Here is a 27830-nt window from a genome sequence, read left to right on the forward strand (position 1 = left end):
TGCTTTCCCAGCATACTATGCGAAGACGCCAAATATGGCGTCCGTGGCGTCCGCAAGGTGGCTGAGGGTCAGCTGTGGGCTTTGCGTACCGCTGACGGCTCGGCGGGCAGGTCTCTGTGGACGGACCCCTAGTAGCAGGTAAGAGGAGCTTGGAGAACCCATGAGAAAGAACCGGGATTACCTTGGCTCTTTGTATCCCCTTTCCCCCTTAGTGCTGGGAAACTAGATGCGGTGGAGCGGAATGCGCGCGCTTGTGGCCGCGCGACCCGGCAAGCCAGCACGCGGTGCGGCACGTTTTTGAGCAAGGGCTCCAAACGCGCTTTTTTGGGGTGGAGATTTCTTACTTGGCTGGCCTACCCCGGGGTTTAAACTTTTGGGAAGATTAGGATTCTTCTGTTGGGGATCCTGCATTCTAATAAGTGTGGCTATTAATCACCCCGTTCCACGTATTTTTTAAAAAAGGAAAACTTTATCCGCCCTTACTCGTTTTCTCCCACACGGGAGGAACGGGGGAAAATCAGGTTTTCCCAAATTAAAGGCAGTTTACGAGTTCCCCTGTTTGTTTTGGGGATGTTTGACGGAAGAAATTTTCCAAGTGTTCTTAAAAACAGGAAAGCCCAAAAGATGTGAACACAATCTGAATGAAATCGCTGTGATTGTTAAAACTTGGCACATGTATCATTTGTGTTTGCTTGTTCCACAAGCAATAGCGTTGTGGAAGTATAAAAGCCAGCAATTGCTTCTTAAAGTTGGAAGTAACCTAATTTTAGATTGGATGTTTACGTTTCCTTTGCTAGGTGATAGTAGACAAATTCCTTATGTGTAGACTGGAGCTAGTAGCAGCCATGGAAAAACAGTGAGGAATACGTGAGTTGTGTAATTTACAGTATACATTTTATATTAAGGCCTTCCCTCAACTCGGCTCACAAAAGAGAAAACGCTCCACCAGGTAGTGCAGAGAGGGGATGATTTAAGAGGACACTGGATACCAAAACCAGTAAAGGAAGTAATTTTCTATCTTAGTCACATCTTGACAGTTTTCTGAAGGGTATCAGTGCTGTTTAGGAGGAAAATACTTACAAGATAGTATATGTGATCTGTGTGGTATGTTGACTTTATTTTTTTTTAACGTGATAACATTTTAAAACTCATTCAGGGGTCAGTGGTTCTATATTTTGGGTTAAAAAAAGAATAACAGTTCCAAGTTTATATTAGGATACAGGTATTTGGTACATTCCTGAGTGTTGAAGGAAGTGGAATGAAAAACCATGGTGATCTTAGTTTCATAATTTGCTTTAAATGGCTTTTGTCTTTTATTATCATTAGATCATCATCCATGTATAATCAGGAGCCCATTGAATCATTTCTTTTAGCCCCAGTGTTTTAGGTCTTCAGAGTTGAAAGTCCTTCATATTTCAGGTCAGCTGTTAAAATGTTAAAGTACTACTAAATTTTTCTTTTTTTTCCTATGATTTTATTTAATGAGACTGCCTGATTTTAAAAATTGTTGGCCCTATTATATCTGTATTTTGTACTTATTTTGAAATGGTTTTGAACTTGCCATTGAGGCCATGTCGTCTCAGCATACCTTGACATGAATTATCCAATCAGTTTGATCCATGGTAACTGGAAAATTTTGGCTCAGTTGCACATAGTTGGGGGTGAGCTGGAAAGTTCATTAATGAGTATTAGCTTTAGAGCTTTTATTTATTTATTTATTACAGATTTTATTCTGGAAGTGCAGCTGTCCCAAAGGTTGAAGGAGCTGATATAGCAGGTATATAAAAATGTATTGAAATAACTCCATTTTTATGTTAATGCATTATACTTCTTTATAATAGTAGTATTGGAAACTGATTTGCTTTTGTTTTATTTTTTGAATTAAGGGACTGAAGAAGTAGTTATTCCAAAAAAGAAAACTTGGTGAGTATTCAGCGTTCATTCAAAACATGGTTAAGTGCTTATGAGAATCATTGTTAGCTAAGAAGCCAGTGACAGGAATAGCAATTGGAGGTAGAGAGTAGTGAGTGAATGGGGAGTGAGATTTACTTAAGAGTTAAAAGACCTATCTGAACTAAGTTTGGGTTAATATTTATGTAGTGATGGTCAGTCATGAGTATCATTATTAGAATAATTTCTGTTTTTCTTTCTTAAGGAGGTTTCACATTGTTAGGAGACCTAAAAAAGAATTATCTTTATGGTCCTTAGTAGGTAAATGGTGTACCCTCAAAATTTAGCTTTTTTAACCCACTTGATAGATCCTGGAACAAATTGCCTTATTTGTCAACATTTGTTGAATATGTAAGAATTAAAACTTACAAAAATTCATAGAGTAATGATATTACTGAATGCATTGAAAGATCCTTCAAAAAACTAGGTCTTTTTTGAGTATGACTTGAAAATTCAGACTCATTTAAAAAAAAGAAAAAGCTCTCTTAAATTAATGATTATTGCCAAAAGGGGAGTGGGATAAATTGAACATGCAAAAAGGAAATAAAATTACCACCAATCACTGTATTCAAAGGCAAGTTGCTTAATCTGTCTTTGCCATAGTAGAATGTGGGTAGTATACTACCTGCCTCAGAGGACTACATGAGCATTTCAACAGTTACTGCCACATAATCAGATCTCAGTAGATGGCAGCTATTATTTTAAAGTTCTGCCGTATAACCTTTTATATATAAGTTGTATGTGGACATTTAGTTTAGTAGTGATTTGTTGGACGTACTGTTCTGTACTCTGATTTTAATTTTGAATGATTACATAGTATTTTATTGTATGGATATATTCAGATTCATTTTTACCTTCCCTAGTGGCTCAGTGGTAAAGAATCTGCCTGCCAATGCAAGAGATGTGGGTTCAAGCCCTAGGTCGGGAAGATCCCCTCGAGAAGGAAATGGCAACCCACTCCAGTATTCTTGCCTGGGAAATCCCATAGACAGAGGAGCCTGGTGGTCTATAGTCCACGGGGTAGCAAAGAGTCTGATATGACCCAGTGACTAAAACGCGGGCCAGAGAATCAGAGCCAAGATCAGAATAGGAATATACATAAGCTTGAATGAGGCATTTCTTGAAGGGCATTCCTGTCCAGCGTGCTTTACCAACTCATTGTGCCTCTTTCCCTTCTGACAAAGGTCCCACGGGGAATACAAGAGAGGAAGTGTATTGAGGGTGTGTTCAGATGGCCTACAGTCTAGTTAGAGTGCATATTTTATACTTTATTGCTTCCTTGGTGGCTCAACTGGTAAAAAATCCACCTGCAGTGCCGGAGACCTGGGTTCGATCTCTGGATTAAGAAGATCCCCTGGAGATGGGGAAGGCTACCCACTCCAGTATTCTGGCCTGGAGAATTCCAACCTAAAGAGTCAGACACAACTGAGTGACTTTGACTTTTCTTTATTGAAAATGCTGTTTAACTGTACCTTAAAATGGGTCAGATGATTTTATTGGCATCAGAATCACCTGGGAATTTTGTTTAAAATACATGTTCCTGCAGGTAATTCTTCTGTATAAGCCCCACAAATCTGGAAAACAGTAAGGCAGGGTGGGGTGTGATCATGACCTAACTGGTGGTGGGAGACCATGCAGGCCAGCCTCTAAAAAATGCTCTTAGAATAGGAGAAATAGGGTGGTTGATATAGAGCCTTGGTTAACAGATTGAGGCCTGTTTATTTATAGCCCATTAAGTAAAGGTTTAAAAGAAGACTTATTTCATAACACAAATTTCGGTGTCAATTAAATTTTTTTTTTCTTGTTTAGAACACAACCTCAGTCACTTAATAACTTACTATCTGTGGCTACTTTTATGCTCCAAAGGCAGAGCTGAGTAGTTGTAACAGAATCCTTATGGCCCATAAAACCCAAAATATTTACTGTCTGTCCCCTTAGAGACAAAGTGATTGATAGAGGATCTCTAATAGAGAGCCTCTGCTTTCCAGGCTCAGGAATTTGTGCTTTTAGAGCGAAAAGAAACTATAAAGACTGTAAGTTAAAAAAAAAAAAAAAGACTGTAAGTTCCTCTTGCCGTATTTGAAAGATGAAGCATCTTTTAAGGCTATGAGTTCCCAGATCACAAGTGTTGTAGAAGATTTTAACAAATTGTAGAGGGTTATTCTGAGTTTTCACATACAACTGTGACAGGATAGAGTATTTTGAGCACGTTAATCAGTATTGTGTAGTTACTTTAGGGAGGGCCTGGAGCCCAATTGTGATCAGTGCATAGGTGACTGGACTCATTAAAGAAATGGATGTTAAAGTTTACCACACTGGCAAGAAGAGGTGGAAAATGGATACTCAAATACATTTGTTGATAGAGCAGTCAACTGGAACAACACACTGGAGAGAAATTTGGCAGAACCACATTTTAAAATGTGAAATACCTAATTGGTTAGCCATTCTGGAGGAATACTTGCAAATATACCCAAAGAGACATGGGTGAGAGTGCTCTTTACAACTTGGGAATAACACAGTGAAATGGCCCCAATGCCCACAGTAAGGAGATGATTAAAAAATGGTTATCATATAATATAACATTTAAAGAAATTAATTAGATTGGCACATAGTAACATGGGTAATGCAAACTTAATGGAACACATACCCAGAATGATGACATGCTTTTTGTTTTGTTTTTTATGGTGGTGTGTGTGCAAAAGTACCCTCTAAAGTTCTGGAAATATAAACACTAAACCTACAGTAGAGTGGGGGCAGGGGGTCACAAAATAACATCAGATAGAATAGTCTAGTTTTTTTTTTAATTTATTTTTTAATTGAAGGATAATTGCCTTACAGAATTTGGTTGTTTTCTGCCAATTTTTTTTTTCAGTATAATGTACTCATTGAGATTATTTTTAAAATAACCCTTTAAGAAACTGGTGACTGATTTGAATGTTCTTAGTGTTTTCACTTGGATTTGTTGAGTATGTTATGAAGATTACTCACTTGATAAGACTTAAATATGCTAATGAAAGAGTTAGGGAATACTGAGAAAAGAATGTCTTTCTCTTGCTAAAATTACATTAACTGCTATTTTAGAAAATCCAATAGATATTGTATACATCAGGGAATTAGTCTTGACATGTAAAGTTTTGTAGATGTTTTCTCTTTTTTTCATATGTCTATTCCCATATATAGCTGAATTGGGAGTCACCAATTTAGATAATAAAGGCAGGAATATTACAGAAAGCTGCAGTAAGAATGCAGAGGAAAATGGATAGGACGTAAGATTCAGGGTTAAGAAAGTTTTATGAGGTGAAGGTGGAAATTGCTAGTCCGGGGTAACAGTTTTATGGAGACCAGGCCAGAGAGGGTAGCAAACCATAGTAGGAACATGTGCTCACCACCTTTGGTCAAAAGAGTTGAACAGTTTTCTTATTTTCTAACTTACTATTCTAGTGACATTATTCTAGAGATCAGAACTGGCTTTACTTGGGACGTGATCTTTGATAATGGCCAGTCCATTCTGAGAGTAGAGTCACTTGTTCACGTTGTGAGTGTGAGAAGCCCTGATGAGGGTTAACTTGTGATTCTCATTCTTAGGGATAAAGTGGCTGTTCTTCAAGCACTTGCATCCACGGTGCACAGGGTAAGTAGGAATTTCAGGTTTTTGTATCTAATTTAGCTAATAATAAACTTAATGTTCATACCTCTTCTTTATTCACAATTTAACTGTTGTGAATCTAGAGAGTTTCATAGCACCATCTAGTCCAGACTCTTCATGAGACAAAGGAGAAATCTAAAGCTTTTAGTATATTAAAACCTTGACTTGGTGCCATGGTTTTTTCCCTCCATATTCTTTGTTTTTATATTATGCCAGTGATTTTTAACCTCCTGAAGAGCTTGTTGAAATGCATGTTCCTAGGGAATGGTTGGGTGTGATACTCTAATGCAAGTGACCTGTAGAACCACTTTGAGAACAGTGTACCCACCATACTGAAAGAAATTCAGTGATTAAGAATCTGGGTCTTGAGGACAAATACTGTGTTTCATCTTTATCACAAAGCTACCTTTTCTTTTGATACATCAGGGAGTTAGTTTTGACATGTAAAATTGCCTACATGTTTTCTTTTTTTTTTTTAATGGCTTATATTACAAATGTTATATCAAACTTACTTTAGAAAAATACAGCTGGTTTATAATCTGTTTCCTTATCTGTAAAATGGGTGTTTACTTAGAGCACCAAACATTGAGGTTTCAGGTGAGAAATAAGTTAGTACACGTGAAAGGGCTTAGGACATCACCTGGCACAAAGGACATGCTTAGTAAATGCTGGCTGTTTTATTATGCTCCAGCTATCCGATTTATTTGTGAATAAATTCCTCCCTTCACAATTCAAGAGTAGGGTCTGTAGTCTTGATAGATAAACTGAAACCATAGTATATGCCTCAGAAATAGAACTTTCAAGTTCTCTCTTTTTTTAACCACAATATCTATGTGGATTCTCACCCTCCTTGAGGCGGTTGTCACGGATTTCCAGAACTGTTCTTCGATTGTAGGTGTTAAACTTGTGGGCCAAATACATCCTGGAAGTTTCTGAGATTGTTTTTAAAATACTGTATCTCCATACTAGCAAGATACTTAGATTTTCACATATCCATAAATAGGCACTTGAAATGTAAACTCGGGAAATAGACCCTAAAGATTGTTGTCAGTTTTTCAGTGAGATTGACCCAAGGCGCATTTAAGTCAAAGAAGTTGTGGAATTATGTGCACACTTGTCTGGTTTGGGCTTGGGCTCGTAAAATCCAGGGGACAATTATTCATTCATTCAGGAACCACACATTCTACCCTTAATGGTGCTTACCAGGTCATCCAAGCCACCATCATCTCTTACTATGTTGGATTAATTACAGCAGCCTCTGTTCTCTTGACTTCCTCCACACGTTAAGCAGCCATAGCAACCCTGCTAAAATGTTGACTGACATCACTTTTCTACTCAGAACTCAAATGACTTCTCATTTGTTATAAATTTCTGCCTTTATCTCTTTACGTCTTTTCCTTGGGGTCTTCCCGGACCACACCATATAGAATTGCATGTTTATTTTCTCTGACAGTTTGTCCTCCCTCCCTTCCTTTTCCATAGGAGTTATATCCTTTAAATTTACTATATGTTTTATTTGCTTTGTTTTCTGGAGATTTTATTGCCCAATAGGTTTTGAGTTCTGTGGAGGATAGGATTCTGTTGTCTCCCTGGCACGTATGAGGTGCTCAGTAAATACTGAATGAGTGAATAAGGCAGGCACTAAGCCAATGGTGGCTGGGGAAAGGGACGGTGGAGTAGGTAGAGGATTTAAGGAACTGGAGTCCGCCACAACTGATGACAGCTTGGTTGAATGGAAGTAACGGGAGAGGGCCTTTGATTGGGGTTGCAGAGTGCCTGGTATCCTTCACTGAAATGGAGACAATAAGAGGGGAGGTGGCTCTGTCAGAGAAGTACAGTCGGGGGTAGATTTGGTGTGAGGCATCTGAGCTACAGGGCCAGAGTCGAGGAGTAGTTTCTCAGAAACCATTAACGGCTTGGAAATCACTGAGGGGGGATAATGTGGGGAACAAATAAGAATAAATAAGTGAGAGAGGTCCAGCATTTGACCCAAAACTAGAGGCCCAAACAGGTATTTGGTAAAGATGGTGGACAGGACAGAACCAGGCAGCAGTTGGGAATCATGAAGTAATGGTCCACGGAAGCCATCCTAGAACTGCTTCCTCTGAGTTGTCCTTCATACCTGTCACATCTTGGTAGAGGGTGGATGCATGCGTGCTAAGTTGTTTCAGTCGTGTCCAACTCTGATCCTATGGACTGTAGCTTACTAGGCTCCTCTGTCCATAGAATTTCCCAGGCAAGAACACTGCTATACCCTCCTCCAAGGGATCTTCTCAACCCAGGGATCAAACCTGTGTCTCTTACTTCTCCTGCATTGGCAGGTGGGTTCTTTACCACTGTCGCCACCTGTGAAGCCCAGAGATCACCTGTGAACCAGATGAAGTGAGCCTCAGGAATGTAAAGGGAATACAGGATTTGAAAGTGGTGTCAGGAAGTGAGGGCCCCAAAAAGTACTGCTTCCAGGCCCTAGGTCAGATCATCACTCTGTTAAGAACCACAGGGACGCTCTCCCCCAGAGAGTCCAGGTGTATACTTCAGGGTGCAGGGTGGCAAGGGGACTGTCAGAAGAGATTTGGGATGTAGGTTGAGTTTTTTCTGTGAAACAAAGTTGCCAGAAGGCGCAAAGAAGGGGGCTGTGAGGGAGAGAGGAGGAATAGAGGAAGTAATTCGGGGAGAGGAGAGAATAGAGGAAGTAATTTGGGGGCCCTTCTAAGAGAGACTGCTGGTGCCAAAGAGTTAATGTTGTTCAGGGTTCTACCTGAAAGAACTTAAAGAAGTTTGGAACTTTGGGAAACAGAACATGGGAGACACTGCTGCTGTTCCCACTTCCTGAGAGGGCCCTGTAAATAGTATCCTTCATTTGAAGGCGCCTCTTGGGTGGTTAGTGCCATGTGTCGAAGGGACACCCTAGTTCAGGAAACTGGTGCCCAGGCTGGTTGATTCAGAGGCTCTTGACTTTGCATTTAAAACAGTGATTTCCCTGCTGATAGAAGCCCCTAGTTAAAACCAGTCATGGGGATTTGAGCCATTGTTTTCTTTAAATTGTGCATAACTATAACCAAGTCTCCCAGAGCCTAGGGTACAGCGTAGTATTAGTGTCTACCAACATACATATTTCTGCTTCTGTGATACATGCATAGTTAAAACTTCCACAAGGTCCTCTTAATAAAAACCTAGCTAAAGAGACTTGTTTGTCTTCTCCACAGGATACCACAGCTGCACCTTATGCATTTCAGGATGATCCTTACCTCATACCGACATCCTCTGTGGAATCTGTGAGTATTTTTATATAACTCAGCTAGTATCATGTTTTACCTTGTTGGTTTGGGTGACAGGACTTACACATAGGGCTTATTTTACTTGTAGACACCTTTGAAAAGTTCATAGAGGCTGATAGATAAATTGGTAGATTTTCTGATTCTTTTACTACTTTTATCAAAGAGTTTTAGAGATTGGCTATGGAGAAGGTATTTGGGTTGGATTTTTAGTACTTAGAGATCTTGCCCACTATAGAGCAGTTCACTTAATTTAAATGTGTTGTTTTTACACACCTCAAGCTGTATGTAGGATCCAACCTGATATTATGTCACATTCAGTAGAGGTGGATAAATAATAATTAGGTAGTTTAACTTCTAATTGGAATTCTTTGTATTACAGTGTTCTTTGGGCAGGCGGGGGAGGGCAGAATAATTCTTGCTGAGGGTGTAACTTTGATCTAAATTATATGTAATACCAATTTACATCTAAATCTTTTTCTTTTACAGCATTCATTTTTGTTGGCAAAGAAGTCTGGAGAGAATGCAGCAAAATTTATTATTAATTCATATCCCAAATATTTTCAGAAAGACATAGCTGAGCCTCATATACCGGTAAGGAGAGGTAATTGCAATTTTTAGATAATACTATGTAAATATAAACTAAGCTGTCACAGCTAACGTTTAAGTAGCCATTTGAATGTTTATAGTATTTGGGTGAAAAGTCTTTTAATGTTTTATGGTTACCATTGCTCACAGCACTAACCTTTATTATCATTTTTAAAACTACATGTATTTGCGCTTTATTTTATTTTCTTCATTTGGCTTCTGCAACACCAGGCTCTCAGATCTTCACCTCTGGCTTCCTTTTCTGGTTCCCTTAGTTGGTTTTCCATCCACTCCTCAAACCTTGGTGTCTTTTTCTCCGGATTCCATACTTGGTCACTCTCTTTTTTTTCTGACTAGAATCTTCCTGCTTCAATAACTCTTGTACTCCATTTGGCATTCTTGCATGTTGGCCTCGATGTCTCTCCTTGGGAGTCCAGACGCGTGTTTTGCAGCGCGCTCTGTTCTGTAGTCGTGAGGAGTGAGTGTGGCGCGCCCGCTGGGTGCTCGGCACTGTGCCTCGTGTGTCACACAGTGGGCAGCCGAACGTGGGCCCTGTCTCTGAGTTAAGTAGCGGAAATAGTAACTCAGACTCACCGTGTCTAAAACTGCTTCCTCTCACATCTCGCTGCTTTCTAAGCACACATACCCAGCCACCCAGACACCCCTTGTGCTTTTCAGGCAGCAGGTCTTGGGGACAAATTAGGACGTCAGTGTGATTGTGTCCATAAAGACACTGAAATCCTGAACTAAGACAGTGACGCAGTGGAATGACCATTTGTTGGGCCTGCCCTCTCCCTTGTACGTTTCTGACTAGTAGTTACTCTTCTGTGTTTAGTTCACTTCTGCTTGAAGCTTTCCCTGGGTCCCTAAGTATTTGAGTAATTTGGTGAGTGAGGTAAAATCAACATACCTTGGTAATACTGAATGTTTACAGTAAAAGAAGTTATCAGGGATGGAAGGTTTCCATCTTTACAAACTAGGTACACTGGGGAATCTTCAACCAGGATTGAGAGGAAAGTAGGAAGGATGGTTAATTTAGCAAGGGGAAAATAGTAAGTTAAGCTTGAAATTGGGGAATTTAGTTCAATATAGGATTCTTCAAATACAGACTAAACATTTGTAATTAGGAGCTTTTAAATTTTCTGCCCCTATTTAGGAGATCTCTAAGTAATCTTATTTTGGTGATTGGAGAGGTAAAGTTAGATTACCTAAAGAGGCATTCATGTTAAAATGATAGGTAGTATCTAATACATGAAGCATGAATATTATGGTGTGTTAATCAAAATCTTGTCTTATTCTGTTGTGCTTTCCCATTGACCTGTTTCCACTAACTTTAACCATCTTATTTTCTAGTGTTTAATGCCTGAGTACTTTGAACCTCAGATTGAAGAAATAAGTGAGGCTGCTCTGCAGGAACGAATCAAGCTCAAAAAAGTCAAAGCTTCTGTGGACATATTTGATCAGCTTTTGCAAGCAGGTGACTAAGTTCATTTGAAGTCCCCACGTTCATGTGAGACTGCCCTGGGAACATGGGTGTGGCAGTAGGCCACGGTTGTGCACGTGATCTAGATAGTTGTGAGTACGAGTTACAAGTGCTATGCTACTTCCTCTGCTTGGTAGCTGTGTTTATATTTTTTATAGTTCAAGAAGTCCGGTTTCAAGTTCTGCTTTAGTGTCATTCTTAAATTGTGGGTAGGATAGAGTTGTCCTTGCTGGTGTGTTGTCCTCTTGTGCAGGTAGAGAAATCTTACAGCCATTCTTCCTTAGCTTCTGTTTTTAACATCAGGTTTGTTCGTGCTGTATTCACGTTTCTTATATTCTTTAAGTGTGTTTGAGAGGCATAAAACAGACTAGAAAGAACTACTTAAAAAGGAAAGAGCACTAAGCTGCAGGATTCAGAAGCTTGGGTAGGTTCTGGCACTGATTAGCACTGTAGCCTTGAAAAACTCAACTCCTTTAATCCTTCTGTCTCTCAGATCCTGTGGCTATATGAATTTGATGTGGATGAACCTCCAGGGGTATAGGTGGCAGGGCTTGTAAGCTACCATGAGATGAGAATATACCTATGGCAGCATGGAAGGCAGCAGCATTGCTTAAGTTCTGGAATCTGGAGTGCCGGTCAGTGGTTTAGGATAAAAATCAGCCAGACATACAAGAGATAGAAACTGGACTGAATCACTCAATGTTGAATATGTCAAGAAACATTTGCAGAAAACTTTAAGAATTTTGGTGTGTAGCCTGTTAAAGCATCAGGTATACAAATGAATTGCTAATGCAGATTGTCATTTAGGGAGGCTTTTCCCTCTGCTTGTTGAATATGATAAACATCATTATATTAAGACTTGTCTTCCTCTGCTTTACACACTGTGTGGTGTAGGTGCATGCAGCTGTTAAGTGAACCTTACTACAGACAGGGTCAGAGCTATAACACTCAACTCATTCAGAGTAGTGGAATGAGTTGACATACTAGGAGAGGAAATACAGAAAAGTTTACTATCAAGGCCCTAATAAGTGCCAAGCACTTTGTAGGCATTTAATTCTATAACACCTTATGAGTTGGTGTGCTGGTAGTCATTTATAAAGGAAGCTGACTGACTTCAAGTAATCTTCAGGGTCACACAGCTCTGAGATGCTATGAGGCAATCAAGTTACACTTCATCACCTGTTTCCTCTCCACTCTGCCATTTTGTCTTTTTTAGGCTTTTAAGTTTCCTGATGGGCATTTGTATTATCAGTATATTTTCTTAAGAAAAATGCAGTTACTTTTCTTTTTAAAGCACTAAGTTATATTTCATACTTCTTCCTGTTCCCTTTTCTCCTTCTTGATAAGTGTCAAGATGGGAACATAATGTTCAGAACAGTCATTTTTAAAGGCTACTATCTCTAGGCATGTATTTCAGCGAGGGCCTAGATCCAAGCGAAAGAGTTCGATTGCGTTTGTGGAGATGGAACTGGGCCCTGGGGGACTACATGGCAATCATTTCCAGAGCATTCAGTTCAGAGATGATAGGTAGAACTATGAGAGAGTTTCTCTGGGGGTATGAGTACATAGAATAAATGAACCCAGGGTCAAACTTGGCTCTTGTATTTTATCTCTTCTATCAAACAGCACTGTTAGGGATTGTGTGCTTTCTGCATCACTCCAGATGTTTAAGTTGATGTGGAGGGCCACACCTCATAGGAAGGGTGAAGACTTTTAATCCAGTAGGCTTTAGTTCTTTGATGTTTCAATGTTTCCCTCCCCCCCCAACCCTTTTTTTTCCCCACCCACAGGAACCACTGTATCTCTGGAAACAACTAACAGTCTCTTGGATTTGTTGTGTTACTATGGTAACCAAGAACCCTCCACTAATTATAATTTCCAACAACAGGAACAATCAGAAGAGTTGGTAATGATGTTTTTAAGTTTCTTTTGGTAGTAATTCTTTCTCATTCCAAGGCGAGTTCTTATGCCTTAGGGTAGAGATTTGTGCTGAGGTGTGATGTAGCACAGTATGTAGCCTGGACAAAAGGTGATGTGGAGGAAGAGATGTATTTTAACAATTGTTTTACCCTGGTTCCCTCCTTAAATGTATTTTGACCTTAGCTGCCACATGCAGAAACCAGTGACCAGAAATGTTTGGACGGGCCCCTTTGTTGTTGTTCCTTAAAGTGACAATATGTTGTGCATGGGACAGAGGGGAAAACCCGTGGCCCAGCCCTCTTGAAAATTCACGCAAATGTAGGCAGAGAGAAATGAGCATACTCTAGAAATTAATATTTCTTAATAAACACTGGGTTTTCTTTTTACCTTCTGCCGAATCTTTATTTCCTTTGCTTTTCCGAAATTTCCTCTGCCTTACTGGTTTTGAGTAGTATAACTCGGAGAATGCTTTCTGTTGTCGTATTCTGTTTTATATCTGTTGGTGATGGCTCATTTCAGGAAGAGGCCGCCGAAGAGGGAGATAACGTGAAGTCTAAGAAGGCAGCTGGTCATCAGCTTAGAGTTACTTGGAGGTATGTTACAGTATAATTAGAACTTTTATGGATCTGTAGGGTTGTGGAATGTTCTCCATCACCCCCTGAAGAGGATACAACCCTGTAGTACTCTAAAATGCAATTTGTTTTTTGTGTGCAATGTAAATGTCACAGTTGGTTTTCATATGTGTTTGGAGCATTTTTTGTTAGATCTTTACCTCCAACCAGCTAGAGGTACAGGACTGGTGTTGATTTCTCTTCCCCCCTTCCCCACCTAACTCCATGTAACCATCATGGTATGGTTCTTTTGGTAGTTTTGTTAGTGGTCCTACCTTGCACTCAGTTCAGTTCAGTTGCTCAGTCGTGTCGGACTCTCTGCAACCCCATGAATCACAGCACGCCAGGACTCCCTGTCCATCACCAACTCCTGGAGTTTACTCAAACCCATGTCCATCGAGTCAGTGATGCCATCCAACCATCTCATCCTCTGTCGTCCCCTTCTCCTCCTGCCCCCAGTCCATCCCAACATCAGGGTCTTTTCCAATGAGTCAACTCTTCACGTGAGGTGGCCAAAGTACTGGAGTTTCAGCTTCAGCATCAGTCCTTCCAATGAACACCCAGGACTGATCTCCTTTAGGATGGACTGGTTGGATCTCCTTGCAGTCCAAGGGACTCTGAAGAGTCTTCTCCAACACCATAGTTCAAAAGCATCAATTTTTCGGCACTCAGCTTTCTTCACAGTCCAACTCTCACATCCATACATGACCACTGGAAAAACAATAGCCTTGACCAGGCGGACCTTTGTTGGCAAAGTAATGTCGACCTTGCACTATATACCTCTAATTCTAAAAAGGTTCAGAATTTTTAAAATTATGTTAGAATACATGCATGCTAGAGTGTACTTCTAAATTAAGACTGCTGGCTAACAAACAAGTATTCACTACTGAACAAAAGATAAATATCATTTATGTAATGATTCAGAATTCAAATTAACTGAGTAAAACTATCTAAAAGAAAGGTATTTAATAAGGGTATCTGGAAAAGGAAAACTACTGTTAATATCAAAATGAATAGAATGAAAAATTAAACTTCCTTCAGTAGATACTAATAATTTCTTATAGAGGTTAAGAGCAGGGACTTGTGAGTACCATTTTGGCCCAAATCCAGGCTCTATTTTCTAAGATGTGTTGGTAACAGAGAAAATGAAGGTACAGCATGATTTGTACAACAGAGCACATTGACTGACTGACTGAAAGAGCCAGATTATATAAGCTAGAATAGAACAAAGGCTTGCAGGACACCACATGTCTGTGGTTGCCTCTGGTTAATTATATCCAGTTGAAAGAGGGTGGAGGAGCTTCACTGTGTACCCTGCTGTGCAGTTTGCTTTTTGTTTACAATGCTGAGTATATATTATACCTTTCAAGTCCTGCTTCTGCCACTTAACCAGTAAATTTTTGGACAACTTAAACTTAAGGTCTTTGAGCCTCAGTTTTTCCCATTTTTAAAATGATAGTAACCAGATCTCCCTCTCTGGGTGGGAAGAATTCCTTGAAATTATATGCAGAAAATGCTTGGAACATTGCAAATACTCCATGTGGTAGCCGTTACTGGTTTTGTCTGTTTCTGCTGGTTCACATTTACTCTCTTGTGTCTAGAGCCAAAAACCATGCTGAGAGAATCTTTGCTCTGATGCCTGAGAAAAATGCACATTCTTACTGCACAATGATTCGAGGAATGGTGAAGGTAACATTTGTTCTGGATAGTTTTATGTTTTTGTCTTTAATTTCTACTGAATCGGGGTTTCTCAGCCTCAGAACCCTTCACATCTGGGCCACATAGTTTGTTGTCATCGGGGGTTTCCAGAGCTTTGAAGGATGTTTGGGAACTGCCTCTACCCACTTCATGTCAGTTATTCATCCTCCCATCCCCCAGTTCTCACAATGTAATTCTCAGAGTTGTTTTTTTCATTAAAATAAGATAAACTTATTGAAAAAAATTACTAGGAAAGTTTTTAAAAATTGAAATCACTGGGTTGAAGTAACAGGAATAGAAATTGTATTATACCACACTGCTCGTGTAAAAAGGAAAAACACTATCCATTCTGGTCTATCCTTTTACTTCTGAGAACAGTAGATATGCAAATATTTATTAAAGACAACTTTTATGGTGTTTAATTTTCTTTTTGTTTTTTTCATTTATTTTTATTAGTTGGAAGCTAATTACTTTACAATATTGTAGTGGGTTTTGTCATACATTGACATGAATCAGCCATGGATTTACATGTATTCCCCATCCTGATCCCCCCTCCCACCTCCCTATCTATCCGATCCCTCTGGGTCTTCCCAGTGCACCAGGCTCGAGCACTTGTCTCATGTATCCAATATGGTGTTTAATTTTCATCCTTTCCCTCTTCTAGCACCGAGCTCATACACAGGCATTAAGCTTATACACTGAACTATTAAACAACAGACTCCGTGGTGAGTTGTGTTTGGAGAATTCCCCTCTGTCCTTCCTTTCCTTCTCTTGTGTGAGTGTGTGTGCGTGCTCAGTCATGTCCCAGCTCTGCGACCCCATGGACTGTAGCTTGCCAGGCTCCTCTGTCAATGGGATTTCCCAGGCAAGAATACTGAAATTGGTTGCCATTTCCATCTCCAGGGGATCTTCCCAACCCAGGGATTGAACCCGCATCTCCTGCATTGGCTGGTGAATTCTTTACCTCTGCATTACCTCTGCATTCTTACCTCTGCACCATTATATCAGCAGTCTGTAAAATCACAGGATTTTACCTTAATGATTTGCTCATTCTTAATCTTTCCCTGTGATGTTGGTGATTGAAGCGAGAGCCCAGAGCCAGAGAAAAGAATGGTTTTCTACTTTTGTGGGCTCATGTGCATGACCACTTGGCCTTTAATCACCAACCCCAAATTTTGTTAAAAGTAGTTTTCTTCTTTTGTAGCTGATGTGCACACCTTCAATTCATTGATTGAAGCAACAGCATTGGTGGTGAATGAGAAATTTGAAGAAAAGTGGAATAATATATTGGTAAGGAGGAACCCTCACTTCGGCTACTAATAGGCCAAAATATCCTTTGCTAGGAGTCCTGAAATGCAGGAGATGCGAGTTCGATCCCTGGGTCGGGAAGATCTCCTGGAGAAGAAAATGGCAACCACTCTAGTGTTCTTGGCTGGGAAATGCTATGAACAGGGGAGTCTGGTGGGCTACAATCCATGGGGTTGCAAGAGTTGTACATGACTTACCTGCTACACCACCACCACCCACCATCCTTTGCTAGGAGTATATGGGATAGAGAGAGCATTCACTGAGCATCTTTGTGGTGGTCACTACTGGGCACTCCACTTGTGGTGACCTGTTCACGCCCTTCTAGCAACCCTTAGTTTGAGTAGCTGTACCTGACATGTGACCCAAGCATACAGCTAGAATCCAGGAAGACCAGTTTGCTATATTATATTCATTTATTTCCTTATAATCGTATTGGGGTTTTTTTCCCCATTAAAATAAGACATGTATTGAAGAAAACTACTAGGAAAGTTTTTAAAAATTGAAATCACAGGAACAAAGTAACAGAAATAGAAACCACACTGTACCATTCATTGTTGTCCAGTCACTCAGTTGTGTCTAACTCGTTGCAGCCTCATGTACTGTAGCCCACCATTCTCCTCTGTCCATGGGATTCTCCAGGCCAGAATACTAGAGTGGGTTGCCATTTCTTTCTCCAGGGAATCGTCCCGACCCAGGGATCAAACCCACATGTCCTACATTGGCAGCTGGGTTCTTTACCACTGAGCCACCAGGGAAGTGCATACCATACCATACTGCTCATGTAAAAAGGAAAAAACCAGCCTGTTCTAGTCTCTTGTTTTGTTTCAATCTTAGACTCCCCAGGCCGCTAAAGACAGTTGGATACCGACATCACGTGGGGATTAGAGTGACAGTTGTAAAGGCCTTGTTCTCTCAGGGGCACTAGATAATTCTTAAATGGGGGGCTTATTTATTAATCTGCTTTAAACACAGGCAGAGAGCCCAATTCTTTTAGTGTGTTCTGTTAGTTTATTGGACAAATTACCCACCAGGCATTAAAAAGAAAATAATACTCTTGCTTTTGATTCAACCAGGACCTACTGAAACAAATGGTTGCACAGAACGTGAAGCCCAATCTACAGACTTTTAACACTATTCTCAAATGTCTCCGAAGATTTTATGCATTTGGAAAATTGCCAGCCTTACAGACCTTCCGGGAAATGAAAGCCGTCGGGATAGGTGAGGGTGTGTCCTCATGTCCCTCTCTGAAGGCAGTGCTGACCTGAGGTCCAGGCAATCAGAAGAGAGACTAAACTTTCCTGTGCTGTTTACATAATATGGTAGGAATTTCCTTTCCACCAGTAAGCACACTTTTTAATTATGTATATTTAGTATAATGGGAGCTCTATCATCCTTTTGCTGTTTATAGCAAATTACACTCTTAGGATTTCAGATACTTTTTAATGGATTTCTTGATTCTAGGGAGAATTGTTCACTTACAGTTGGCTGGTTTTAAAATCTCTTGGCATTTTCTGGCATAATTAAGTATTTGAACCCAATTATGTGCTAGTATGTTGTGTGTTTTTCAGTATTTATGTTATTGAATCAGTTCACTTCAGTAGCCTTTAGTGTTCTTAAATGAAACTCACAGAATATTGACTGTAATGTTTTAGTAATAGGTGTCTGGACTTTCTAAGAGGAATTTGATCTCTATGACACCTTTCCACCTTTAGAGTAATCATATCAGCTGGGAAATGTCTTTGTTCAGAAGAACAGAATGCATCTTCTACTTAAGTAACACCATTAATGTTTTTATTCACTATACCTCAGTAAGCTGTATTTCGTATAGCTGTGTTTGACTTTTTTTTTCTTTTTTCTATGTACCTGGTAACATAAGAACCCTCGCTTGCAACATACCATTATATTATTCAGCTGTTTTATCAACATGGTATGTATGTCATTATGTTATTTATGTAGAGATTAGGCTAACTTCACTGCTAATGAATTAAGATTGGATAGTTCACATAATAGCATTGTCTACAGCCTGAGCAAAAAGTTATTCTTGAGGGTAGTGTCCTCTTTTTGTGATGTAAAACTTAAGTCGGAGTGGAGGAAGACCATTAAATGTACTAACAGGGGCAGTGTATGGTTTTGGCCAGAAGGTACTTGAGTTTGGGATTCCTTTTGCCCTGCAAAACTGTGCTGTCTAATACAATAGCCACTTAGCCACACACGGCTATTTAACTAAATTCCTTCCTAGCATTAGTGCTCAGTAGCCACTTGTGACTGCTGACTGCATCGTCAGTGAGGCAATTATAGAACATTTCCGTCTTTGCAGGAAGCTGTTGGATAGTGCTGCTCCACAGTAAACCTTAACATTATTTTGAAGCCTCATGGGAGGACTTCAAGGCTCCATTTGTTACCTAATTTTAGGTCAGCTGTGCTCTGTTGAACGGATTTTGGAGCAAGGCACACCTGAGTTGAAATTTTATCTCTACCATTTACCAGATGTGTGGGAAGGGACTGGATATCTTACCTGAGTGATGCCGTCACAATGTAATGATGAAATGGATTATGTGTAGTGTCCTGTTCATGCTTGGAAGGCATGTAGTAAGCACTCACAGTCTGTAGGTTCTTAGTCATTTGCCCCAACCTGAGAAACATCCCTGGGTTTAAAAATGGCAGTTCCAGTCTTTCTCTCCTGTAATGGGCTTTTTGTGTGAAAATAATAGAAAACCTTTATTTTGGAAGGGTAGTTTTGCAAAATTCACAATCTCACACATAGGGAAGTAGGAGCAGTTAATATATATGCTGCCAAAGCGAGCACAGTAGGAGCAGTTAAATTACTTTATCTTGAAAACAGGTGAACTGTTTCCACAGTAATTTTGTCATCTAAAATTTTGCTTAACTTCGGTGGTATTGTACTATAACTAAGTAATTCTCACCCTAAAGCCTATTCCATTGCAACATCACACATCACCTTGGCTAACTAAAGTCCCTGGTGCTTGTGCTTCCTAAGTAACACCCAGGGTCACAGGGGTAGGAGTGTCAGTGTGACTTAGGGATATAAATTGACTGTCTGTAATAATTGCTAGGAATTTACCTAAAGGAAAAAGCCTAAAATAATGAAGAGATGATACATATAAAATAGGTTATTAGGATAGTAGAATAATTAGAACTGTAACAAATGTAAACATCCTTGAAGAACTTCACAAGTACATCTATGCTGTCACTGAAACTATATTATCACTTGCAGGTGGATAGGTGGGGAAGGGAATATGGATAAATAATGTGAAACGTTTAATTGGAAATGTCATCGATGGATTTTAATTCTATAGTTTTCTGTTTCTTGGCTCTCATCCTGGTTGTATTTAAAAGGAGCACAAATGTTTATTAGCAGAAAACATATTTCTTTTCTAAGTATGCAGGCTTGGTGAAGGTGTCCGTCTGTCTCCCATTTCAGTTCAGGTCCGCCTTGTGAGGAGACTAAGAAGGAGGGGCCGAGTCTGTTGGGAGCACTGTACCTGACCCAGGCCTTGGGGAGAACTGCATTCAGCAGAGGGTGCACTCATTCCTCTCACGGGGCTGTGCCTGGCCAGCTCCATGGCTTGGGTGGAGGAATGAGACAGGCGGCCTTAGGGCTAGTTCTGCCTGCCCCATGGTTGTGCAGGAAGTGGGCTCCTCAGAAAACACCATTGCCTTTTTTTTCTGCAGAAAGCCCTTCAAAAGGATCATCCCTCATCATCTATGATATCATGGATGAAATAATGGGAAAGAAGTTTTCTCCACAGGACCCCGATGACGGTACGTGCAGAAATTGCTGGCCTAAGACAGACAGCCTCTTTCCCTGACTGCTGGGTTATAGAGCCTTATGATGAGGATGAGGTTTGATTTAGTTTAGTCATCTTTGGGTGATTATTCTGAGAAAGCAGAGTGTCAGTGGCTTGTGCTGTATGTTGCTTCTCCTTGTGTTTTCATTTTTTAGGTTTGTCCTACACCTTACCAGTTTCGTTGACAGGATTTTTAATTAATGTTACTGACCTGAAAACATACTTTATGCATAGTAACCAAGGCTCTTCTGAACTTTGATTTTTCAGATATGTTTTTTCAGTCAGCCATGAGGGTTGTAAGTACCATTTCTTGCTTAAAACTTTTTTTTTCCCCTCTTTTATCCATTTCCTAAATTCATCATTGGTGGTTGGGAGGACTCTCCCTGATTCTTTGACTTCCTAACTGTTAACTTGTTTTCATGTCATTAGCCTTAATTTTTTATTCCTCTAAAATCTCTACAAAATCACAGCATTCCTACCCTGTGTTGATTGTGTTTGTTGTCTTTTTCATACCTTTCTTCAGATAAGGTTTCAGAGTATTTTATATTTGCCTGTTGCTAACTTATTAGATTGATGGTTATGTCTAATTTTGTTTTTTCAGCTTATCATGCTAATCATAGGAAAAATTTTCAAGCAGTTTCAGAATGAATTTAGCAGTCTTATTCCCTGAGGATAATTGCTTTACAACTTAGTGTGTATCTTTCCATGTTCTTTCCTCTGGGTATTCAGACATGCATGTCCACACTCACTTCCATGGTATCTTGTTTGTTGATGGCAGTATAGTATTTCATAGAAGAGAATGACTTCTCGTTGGGTGGGTTTTGGAGTTATTTCATGGGGATTTTTGCCAGTATAGTGATGCTAGAGATAGCACTCCATCTGTCTTGTGCATGGCATCCCAAGTGTTTTTGTCTAATACTAAATACAGGTGTAATTACTAGATGATCATTATTTTGTTTTAAATTTCACTGAACTTGGTGATTTGATCCCCACCCCTAATTTCTTATAATTCATTTGCTGTCAATCAGTAATACGTTAAATCAGTATTCGTGTTTCCCCAGGTATCTACCTTTTTGCTTTATGTAATGAGTCACCTTTGGCTGATAAGGATCACTGAGTGATGGTTATTACTACTTTTACATTTTCAGTGCTCTTCTCTCAGAGATCTAGAGCTTGCTTACCAGGTCCATGGCCTTTTAAACACTGGAGACAACCGGAAATTCATTGGCCCTGATCCTCGGCGTAATTTTTATTAGTAAGTGTATTGGAAATGTATCCTTTGCATTAACGGAGCACCTGTATGCAGCCAGTAGTCAGTTCTGCAGGTGGGAGACTTGGCAGCCTTATTTTAGATAGCGTGATCCTGACTTAACAATATGAGTTAGTTGAAAACTTGGAAGGTTCAGTGGTAAAACTGATTTGTCAACACTTGGTAGATTCAAACAGTGATAAAACTGATTTGTCAGACTGAGGTGTCCACTGTGTATCTTTTAAGCTACTTATAACTTTAAATCCATGTATCTTTTCCTTGTGCTGTTCTATGCTTATTTCCTCAGTCCTGTCAGACTCTTTGTGACCCCATGGATTGTAGCCTGCAGGGCTCCTCTCCATGAGGGTTCTCCAGGCCAAATACTGGAATGGGTTGCCATGCCCTCCTCCAGGGGATCTGGTTTTCCAACCCAGGATTGAACCAGGTCTTCTGCATTGCAGGTGGATTCTTTACCCTCTGAGCCACCAGGGAAGTCCAAGAATACTGGAGTAGGTAGCCTAACCCTTCTCAAGGGGATGTTCCCAATCCAGGAGTCGAAATGGGGTTTCCTGCATTGCAGGTGGAATCTTTACCAGCTGAGCTACTCAGGAACCCACACCCTCCTATTTTATATTTTCAAATTCATAGCAGGGTGAATCCCTAAAGTTTTCATCTTAGCCTCTTTTGTTTTTAAAGATGTTAGAGCCCAAGGAGACTTCTTACATGGGTTTGCTTTTAGGCAGATAAAAACAAGAATGTAAGGAGGCAGCCTGTTGATAGGTGTGTGGTGGTTCTCTTCCATGTGTTCAAATCCTCTCTTCACATTGAACACTTGTTGAGTAGTATCCTCACTCCTCTCCACCATGAGCTGAGAGTGTATAGACCAGTTGAAGATACCAGTGACGAGTTGAAGATAAGAAAGTGTCAAACTGGAAAGTCCAGATAGCACAGTTAGCAGCATCTCCTGGGTCATACATTGACCTGTGTCACTTGAAATTGTAACTTATAAATTGTCTTTAAATTCTGTGTAATATGTCATTATATGACTGTGCTGTAATGTAATCATTCCCCTACTAGGCAGGGATTTCAGATTAAACGTGTTTTCTTTCTCCATCACAGTTCCAAGTTCTTTAGTTTGCTTTGTCTAATGGAACAAATTGATGTCACCTTGAAGTGGTATAAGGACCTGATACCTTCGGTAAGATGATTCATGACTTAACATTTATCATTGTAGATGTTTGTGGGTGTCTTTGCTGAGTAATACTTTAAAAATGTATTTGTATTTTTTTTAACCAGGTCTTCTTTCCCCATTCCCAAACGTTAATAGATCTTCTCCAAGCATTAGACGTAGCCAATCGGCTAGAAATGATTCCTCAGATCTGGAAAGGTCAGTTTCAGTTTGTGTGTCCCAACCCATCTTACTCTGTTGTCTTAGGTTTTGATTCACAAGTGTGTTAATGTGGTTAGGGCAGAAAGCTTCCATTTTTTCACTAAATTAAACTCTGTAGTTGAAGTCACCTTTAGGGTGACTTGCTCGTGTTTCATATTGGATTGCATGACTTCAGTTGGTTCCTTTGTGACCAGAAGAGGCTGGGTTTTGTGCACTTGTGTTAGTTACATGGGTCACCCAAAATCTCAACCTGAAAAGCCTGTGCCATTCATTCCTCTGGACTGTGATGCATCTCTGTGTTTCAGTAGCTAACAGTGATATTGGTGATAGTATGGTTTCTGAGGAACAGCCATGACTGGGTTTGTGTGTGTGTGGTTTATGCATGTAAACTGACTGCAGAAGATGCTGTAGCTCACCCTCTAGGTGACTGTGATCGTAAAGCGCGTTCCTATTTGCCTCAAGTTGACGTGAGACACTGAGACCATAGCCCTGCCGTCCTGCCTTACAGGACTGCTCTGATGATAATGTACGAGGACCACTGACGATACCCATGTGCTGTAAAACCATGGGGAGCGGGGGTCTGCTTGAGTGTGGCCCGCATGCTGTTAGCAATTGCCCGGGAGCCAGTTACTGGCGCTGGCTTTCACTACTCTCTTGTCCTTTTCCTACCGTGAATCATGCTGGTTTCTAGAACCCTGGAATACATGTCAGCAATGAATTTTCTTATTTTCTTCTCCCTTCCTCCGCCCCAGTAGGGATGACTGCTGACAGTGGACAAAGGTCAAAGAATGTTGGTTTTACATGATGGTGATCACTTCTCATCCTGTTCCTTTTTGTTTCAAGATAGTAAAGAATATGGGCATACTTATCGCAGTGACCTAAAAGAAGAGATTCTGATGCTCATGGCAAGGGATCAGCACCCACCAGAGGTAGGCTTGTTTTGCTCTCATTGTTAGATATACACTAGCCAGCGTATCCTCTAATACTGAGGACCTGGGCAGGGCAGTTCCCATGGTTTCATTTCGGTGGAGAATTCTGCTATCTAAACCCAGATTTAAATCTACGCATCTGACTTCCCTGGCAGTCCAGTGGTTAAGACTCCGCACTTCCATAACAGGGGGCCCAAGTTAAGATATTGGATGTGTGTGGTGTGGCTGAAAACATAAAAAAGACACATCTCAACATAACCAATTAGAATACCTTTCCTTCCTTTTTCTTTCCTTTTTTATCTTTAAAGAGAAAACCCATGGTTGGATTTGAAATACATGGCTAAACAATCACATCAAGGCCGGGTGCTTTGCCTTTTTTTGTTGTTGTTAATATGTATTACTATGTGCTGTACATGCGATGTGTTCAAATGGTAAAATGCAATGTCAGAAATTTTAATGGTCCTGGGGAGTCTCCTGTTCTTAAATTGACATAAAACAAGTGAGGCAGTTCTGACTCTCGGGGCCTCTCAGCTGCAGGCGGCATTTGCTGACTGTGCTGCAGACATCAAATCGACTTACGAAAGCCAGGATGCCAGACAGACTGCCCCAGAGTGGCCGGCCAGTTCTCTGAACTACATAGCCATCCTCTTCTTAAGGGCTGGGAGAACCCAGGAAGCCTGGTGAGTACATGAAACACCACACGTGTCACTGGAAGCATCTCTAATATGTCTGTGATGTGTGGTTTCTCAGGAGACAGTCGAGTTTCTACATAATGAGTTGTTTTTTTGGTTTTGTTTTTTTAAATTTTGGCTATGCTGGGTCTTCGTTGCTGCACCCGCTTTTCTCTAGTTGCAGAAAGTGGGGCTCCTCTCGTGGTGCGCAGACTTCTCACTGCAGTGGCTTCTCGTCGCGGAGTGTGGGCTCTCGGGCTTCAGTAGTTGTGGCTTCTGGGCTCTAGAGCACAAGTTCAGTAGTTGTGATGCACGGCATGTGGAATCTTCCCAGACCAGGGATTGAACCCATGTCTCCTGCATTGGCAGGCAGATTCTTTACCACTGAGCCACCAGGGAAACCCTGTAATCAGTTTTCTATGGGAACGTCCAAATACTAACTAAAAAGCAAACTTGGGAAAGAAGAATCAGTGTGCATGTTTAAGAGAGGATGTGGTTCAGTGGGCTCAGTCTCTTTATTTTCATTTTCTGTATCTCTGTTCACCTAAATAGAACACAGTGACCAGAGAATCTTAATTTTGAGAGTGTTTTGGGCATTGGTATCTCATTTATGGATGGTTTCCCACACCCACAGCCCCAGCTTAAAATGTGGGCTGTATACTGGGACTTGAGGAAAGTGGCGTTTACCAGTAACGACTAAACCTAGCCTTGACTAGAACCTATCTTTGGTTTGTGCCACTGTATTCTGCTTCTGTGTGTTCGTGTTGGCACTTCGTTCTCATACTCATTTCTAGTGTTTAATTGTGAATGGAGACCTTATGCATATTCATTTTTCCAAAAGCAGAGAAGTCAACAAAGGAGTACTTGGTTGGGGTGGTCATAGTTGCGTGGTTCCACTATGTGTTATTTTAGATGTAAATGTTAGTTTTGAGGGCCAGTGAGGGGGTAGCTGTGTATGGTTGTTCCCAAGAGAGGACCTTATTTTGAACATATGACTGTCAGTCCAAGGTGTGGGTGTTCACTCTCTCTAGGAAAAGCTGGTGGAGGCTTTGCTGCCTCAACTGGTCTTGACTGGTGGTGAATCACACAGCCCGCTGCACAGTGCCGACCTGTGGTGCTCGGAGTCGTTGACTCGGGCAGGTTGACACGTTCTTGTTGTGAATCAGGCTGTGATGATTGGCGCAGGGGTACGGACCTCAGCTGATGATGGGAGCTGAGTGTATGTGCTTCTCCTTCATCCTGCATGTGGCAGGATGCTGGTGAGCACCTACATGAGACTTGTGCCTTAATCTGAGCCTGCTCTTGATAACATCAGTTTAAGACACACTGGAGTCACACACTGGATCACGAAAGACAGAAGAGATTGTACATTATTTGCCAGCCTCCTTTCCCACTGCCCACATGATACATTCCCTCCTTGGGGATACTGAAGCGATCCTCTAGAGGAGGGTGGACCCCAGCAATTCTCAACGCTCGTAACAAAACACATTTGCCTGGGCAGTGTGTAATGTTCACACATGAAGTTGGAGAAGAGGGTTGAGGCACCTGGAGTGATTCTCATGTAGACATGGGGCTGGGAGGTGGTAGAGCTTACAGACGTACGTCTTTAGGAGCTTCCGCTGTAGGTGGAAGGACACTTAGTGTCTGCATCCGGGAGAATAGCTCTGGTCACTCTATTTCCATCTGTTCTGTTACTATTCCTAATCTCTTTCCTATCTCATCTTGAACAGGAAAATGCTGGGGCTTTTCAGGAAACATAATAAGATCCCCAGGTAAGTTCAAGTTAACCGGCCTGCGTGCATACATCCTAGATTAGCCATGTGGGTTTCACTCTTACGGGGTGGGGGGCGGTGTGGAATTTTCTCATGTACCTCAGTGGTAGCAGTTGGGCACTTTTCTGTTAGGCAAGCAAATGGACAGTCACTCCCACCATCTAAGGCATCCTGAGGCAAGTGCAGTTTTCTTAGTCTGTGCTCAGTGATCACAACATGTTGTTAATACACTGTGGATAGATCCACATGAAGGCATGCTGAATCATGTTGAAGATGGTAAATTTGATGCTGAAGATGTTGAGGATGAAGGCATGTTGAATTAACAGTATTCATTATCTCATTAGCCCTTTAAAGTTAAACTTCATGTAACTCTCTCCAAAGCTACTGACTGATCTTTGTAAGAACTAGATTCTGTATGTAAATCTGAGGGGTGTAGTTGGCAGATGTTGACGTTTTGCCTTTTACAGGAATGAGTTGCTGAATGAGTTTATGGATAGTGCCAAAGCATCCGGCAGCCCTGCCCAGGCCATTGAGGTCGTTAACCTGGCAAATTCCTTCAGCTTGCCTATTTGTGAAGGTCTCACCCAGAGGTTAATTGCTGACTTCAGCCTCAGCCAAGAACAGAAGTGAGTGGGCTCTTGGGCTTTGTGTCATCACCTTGAAGAAAAGTTAAGAGAGATGGAGCAGACCATCTATCTCCCCATTCACATGTCTGTAGCTTTCTACCCCTAAATTCCCTTTCTTTGCAGAAAGTCAGGATGTGTTGGCTTAGTGATCTTTTTCGTCATACAAGTCAGGGAGGCCTATATGTTGACCTAATGGATCTTGTCCTCTGTTGCTATAGTGGAGCTGTAGAGACCCCCAGCCCCCAAGCCTGCATTTCAGTGTGACCCTCCTGTTTATTTTTCTTACAGGGAAGCCCTGGGAGACCTCACCACAGTGACCAGTGACAGTGACAGCGACAGTGATAGCGATATCAGCGAAGGCAAATAAGAAGTGGGTGAATCAGGAGCAGCTGTGACCAAGCACAGCTGTGATTACACCGGACACCTGAGATGTTGGTATCTGAAGAAAACAGGGTACAGATTTGGTGAAGCTTGAAATACAGTTGATACACACTGGCTTATTTAGGTTAGATTCCTAGGCTAAGCCTCCGTGTGAGGGTTACCATGTGAGCAGAAGCACCACTGTCCTCGTTTCTTTGGACACTTGGTGAGGGATGCGTCTCATCTGAGCTCCGCACACCTGCCCCAGGCCTCGTCAGCTGATGTCAGTGCCGTTTGCCCTCCCTTGTTGTGGACTGTACCCTTTGTTGCCTGATGCTGTGACAGTGACACTTCCCCCAATTCAGAGAAAGGGTCTAAAGGAAGTGTTTGTGCAGTTTCATCACACTGATACTGGGTCAGTAGTATCCCAAGTTCAGGGATGTTTGTATGTGGAACATGGTGCATCTGAGAACTGAACAATTACAGGACTTTAGGCTGCACAGCTGGGAAGAGGAAGGCTGTAAATAAATATTGTAACTAAGGTA

At 41.0% G+C, this 27830-nt stretch overlaps 1 protein-coding gene and 1 non-coding gene across 2 annotated transcripts; both read left to right on the forward strand.

Moving 5' to 3' along the window:
• Positions 1-18: 18 nt before the first annotated feature.
• On the forward strand, positions 19-27830 carry PTCD3 (pentatricopeptide repeat domain 3). The gene is made up of 24 exons (XM_043468733.1): positions 19-138; positions 1725-1777; positions 1887-1923; positions 5536-5581; positions 8803-8871; positions 9361-9465; positions 10813-10936; positions 12733-12848; positions 13382-13455; positions 15075-15162; positions 15836-15896; positions 16376-16461; positions 17553-17697; positions 18356-18406; positions 20173-20262; positions 20556-20584; positions 21437-21543; positions 22657-22735; positions 22834-22924; positions 23771-23856; positions 24388-24536; positions 26258-26299; positions 26767-26925; positions 27214-27830. Exons 1-24 carry the CDS (start codon positions 35-37, stop codon positions 27290-27292), a joined length of 2070 nt encoding a protein of 689 aa, XP_043324668.1. The 5' UTR covers positions 19-34; the 3' UTR covers positions 27293-27830.
• On the forward strand, positions 25691-25826 carry LOC122442798. Its single transcript, XR_006269783.1, has one exon. It is a non-coding gene; the product is annotated as a small nucleolar RNA SNORD94 (small nucleolar RNA).

This window comes from Cervus canadensis, chromosome 5 (genome assembly GCF_019320065.1).
Source record: "Cervus canadensis isolate Bull #8, Minnesota chromosome 5, ASM1932006v1, whole genome shotgun sequence".
NCBI lineage: Eukaryota > Metazoa > Chordata > Mammalia > Artiodactyla > Cervidae > Cervus > Cervus canadensis.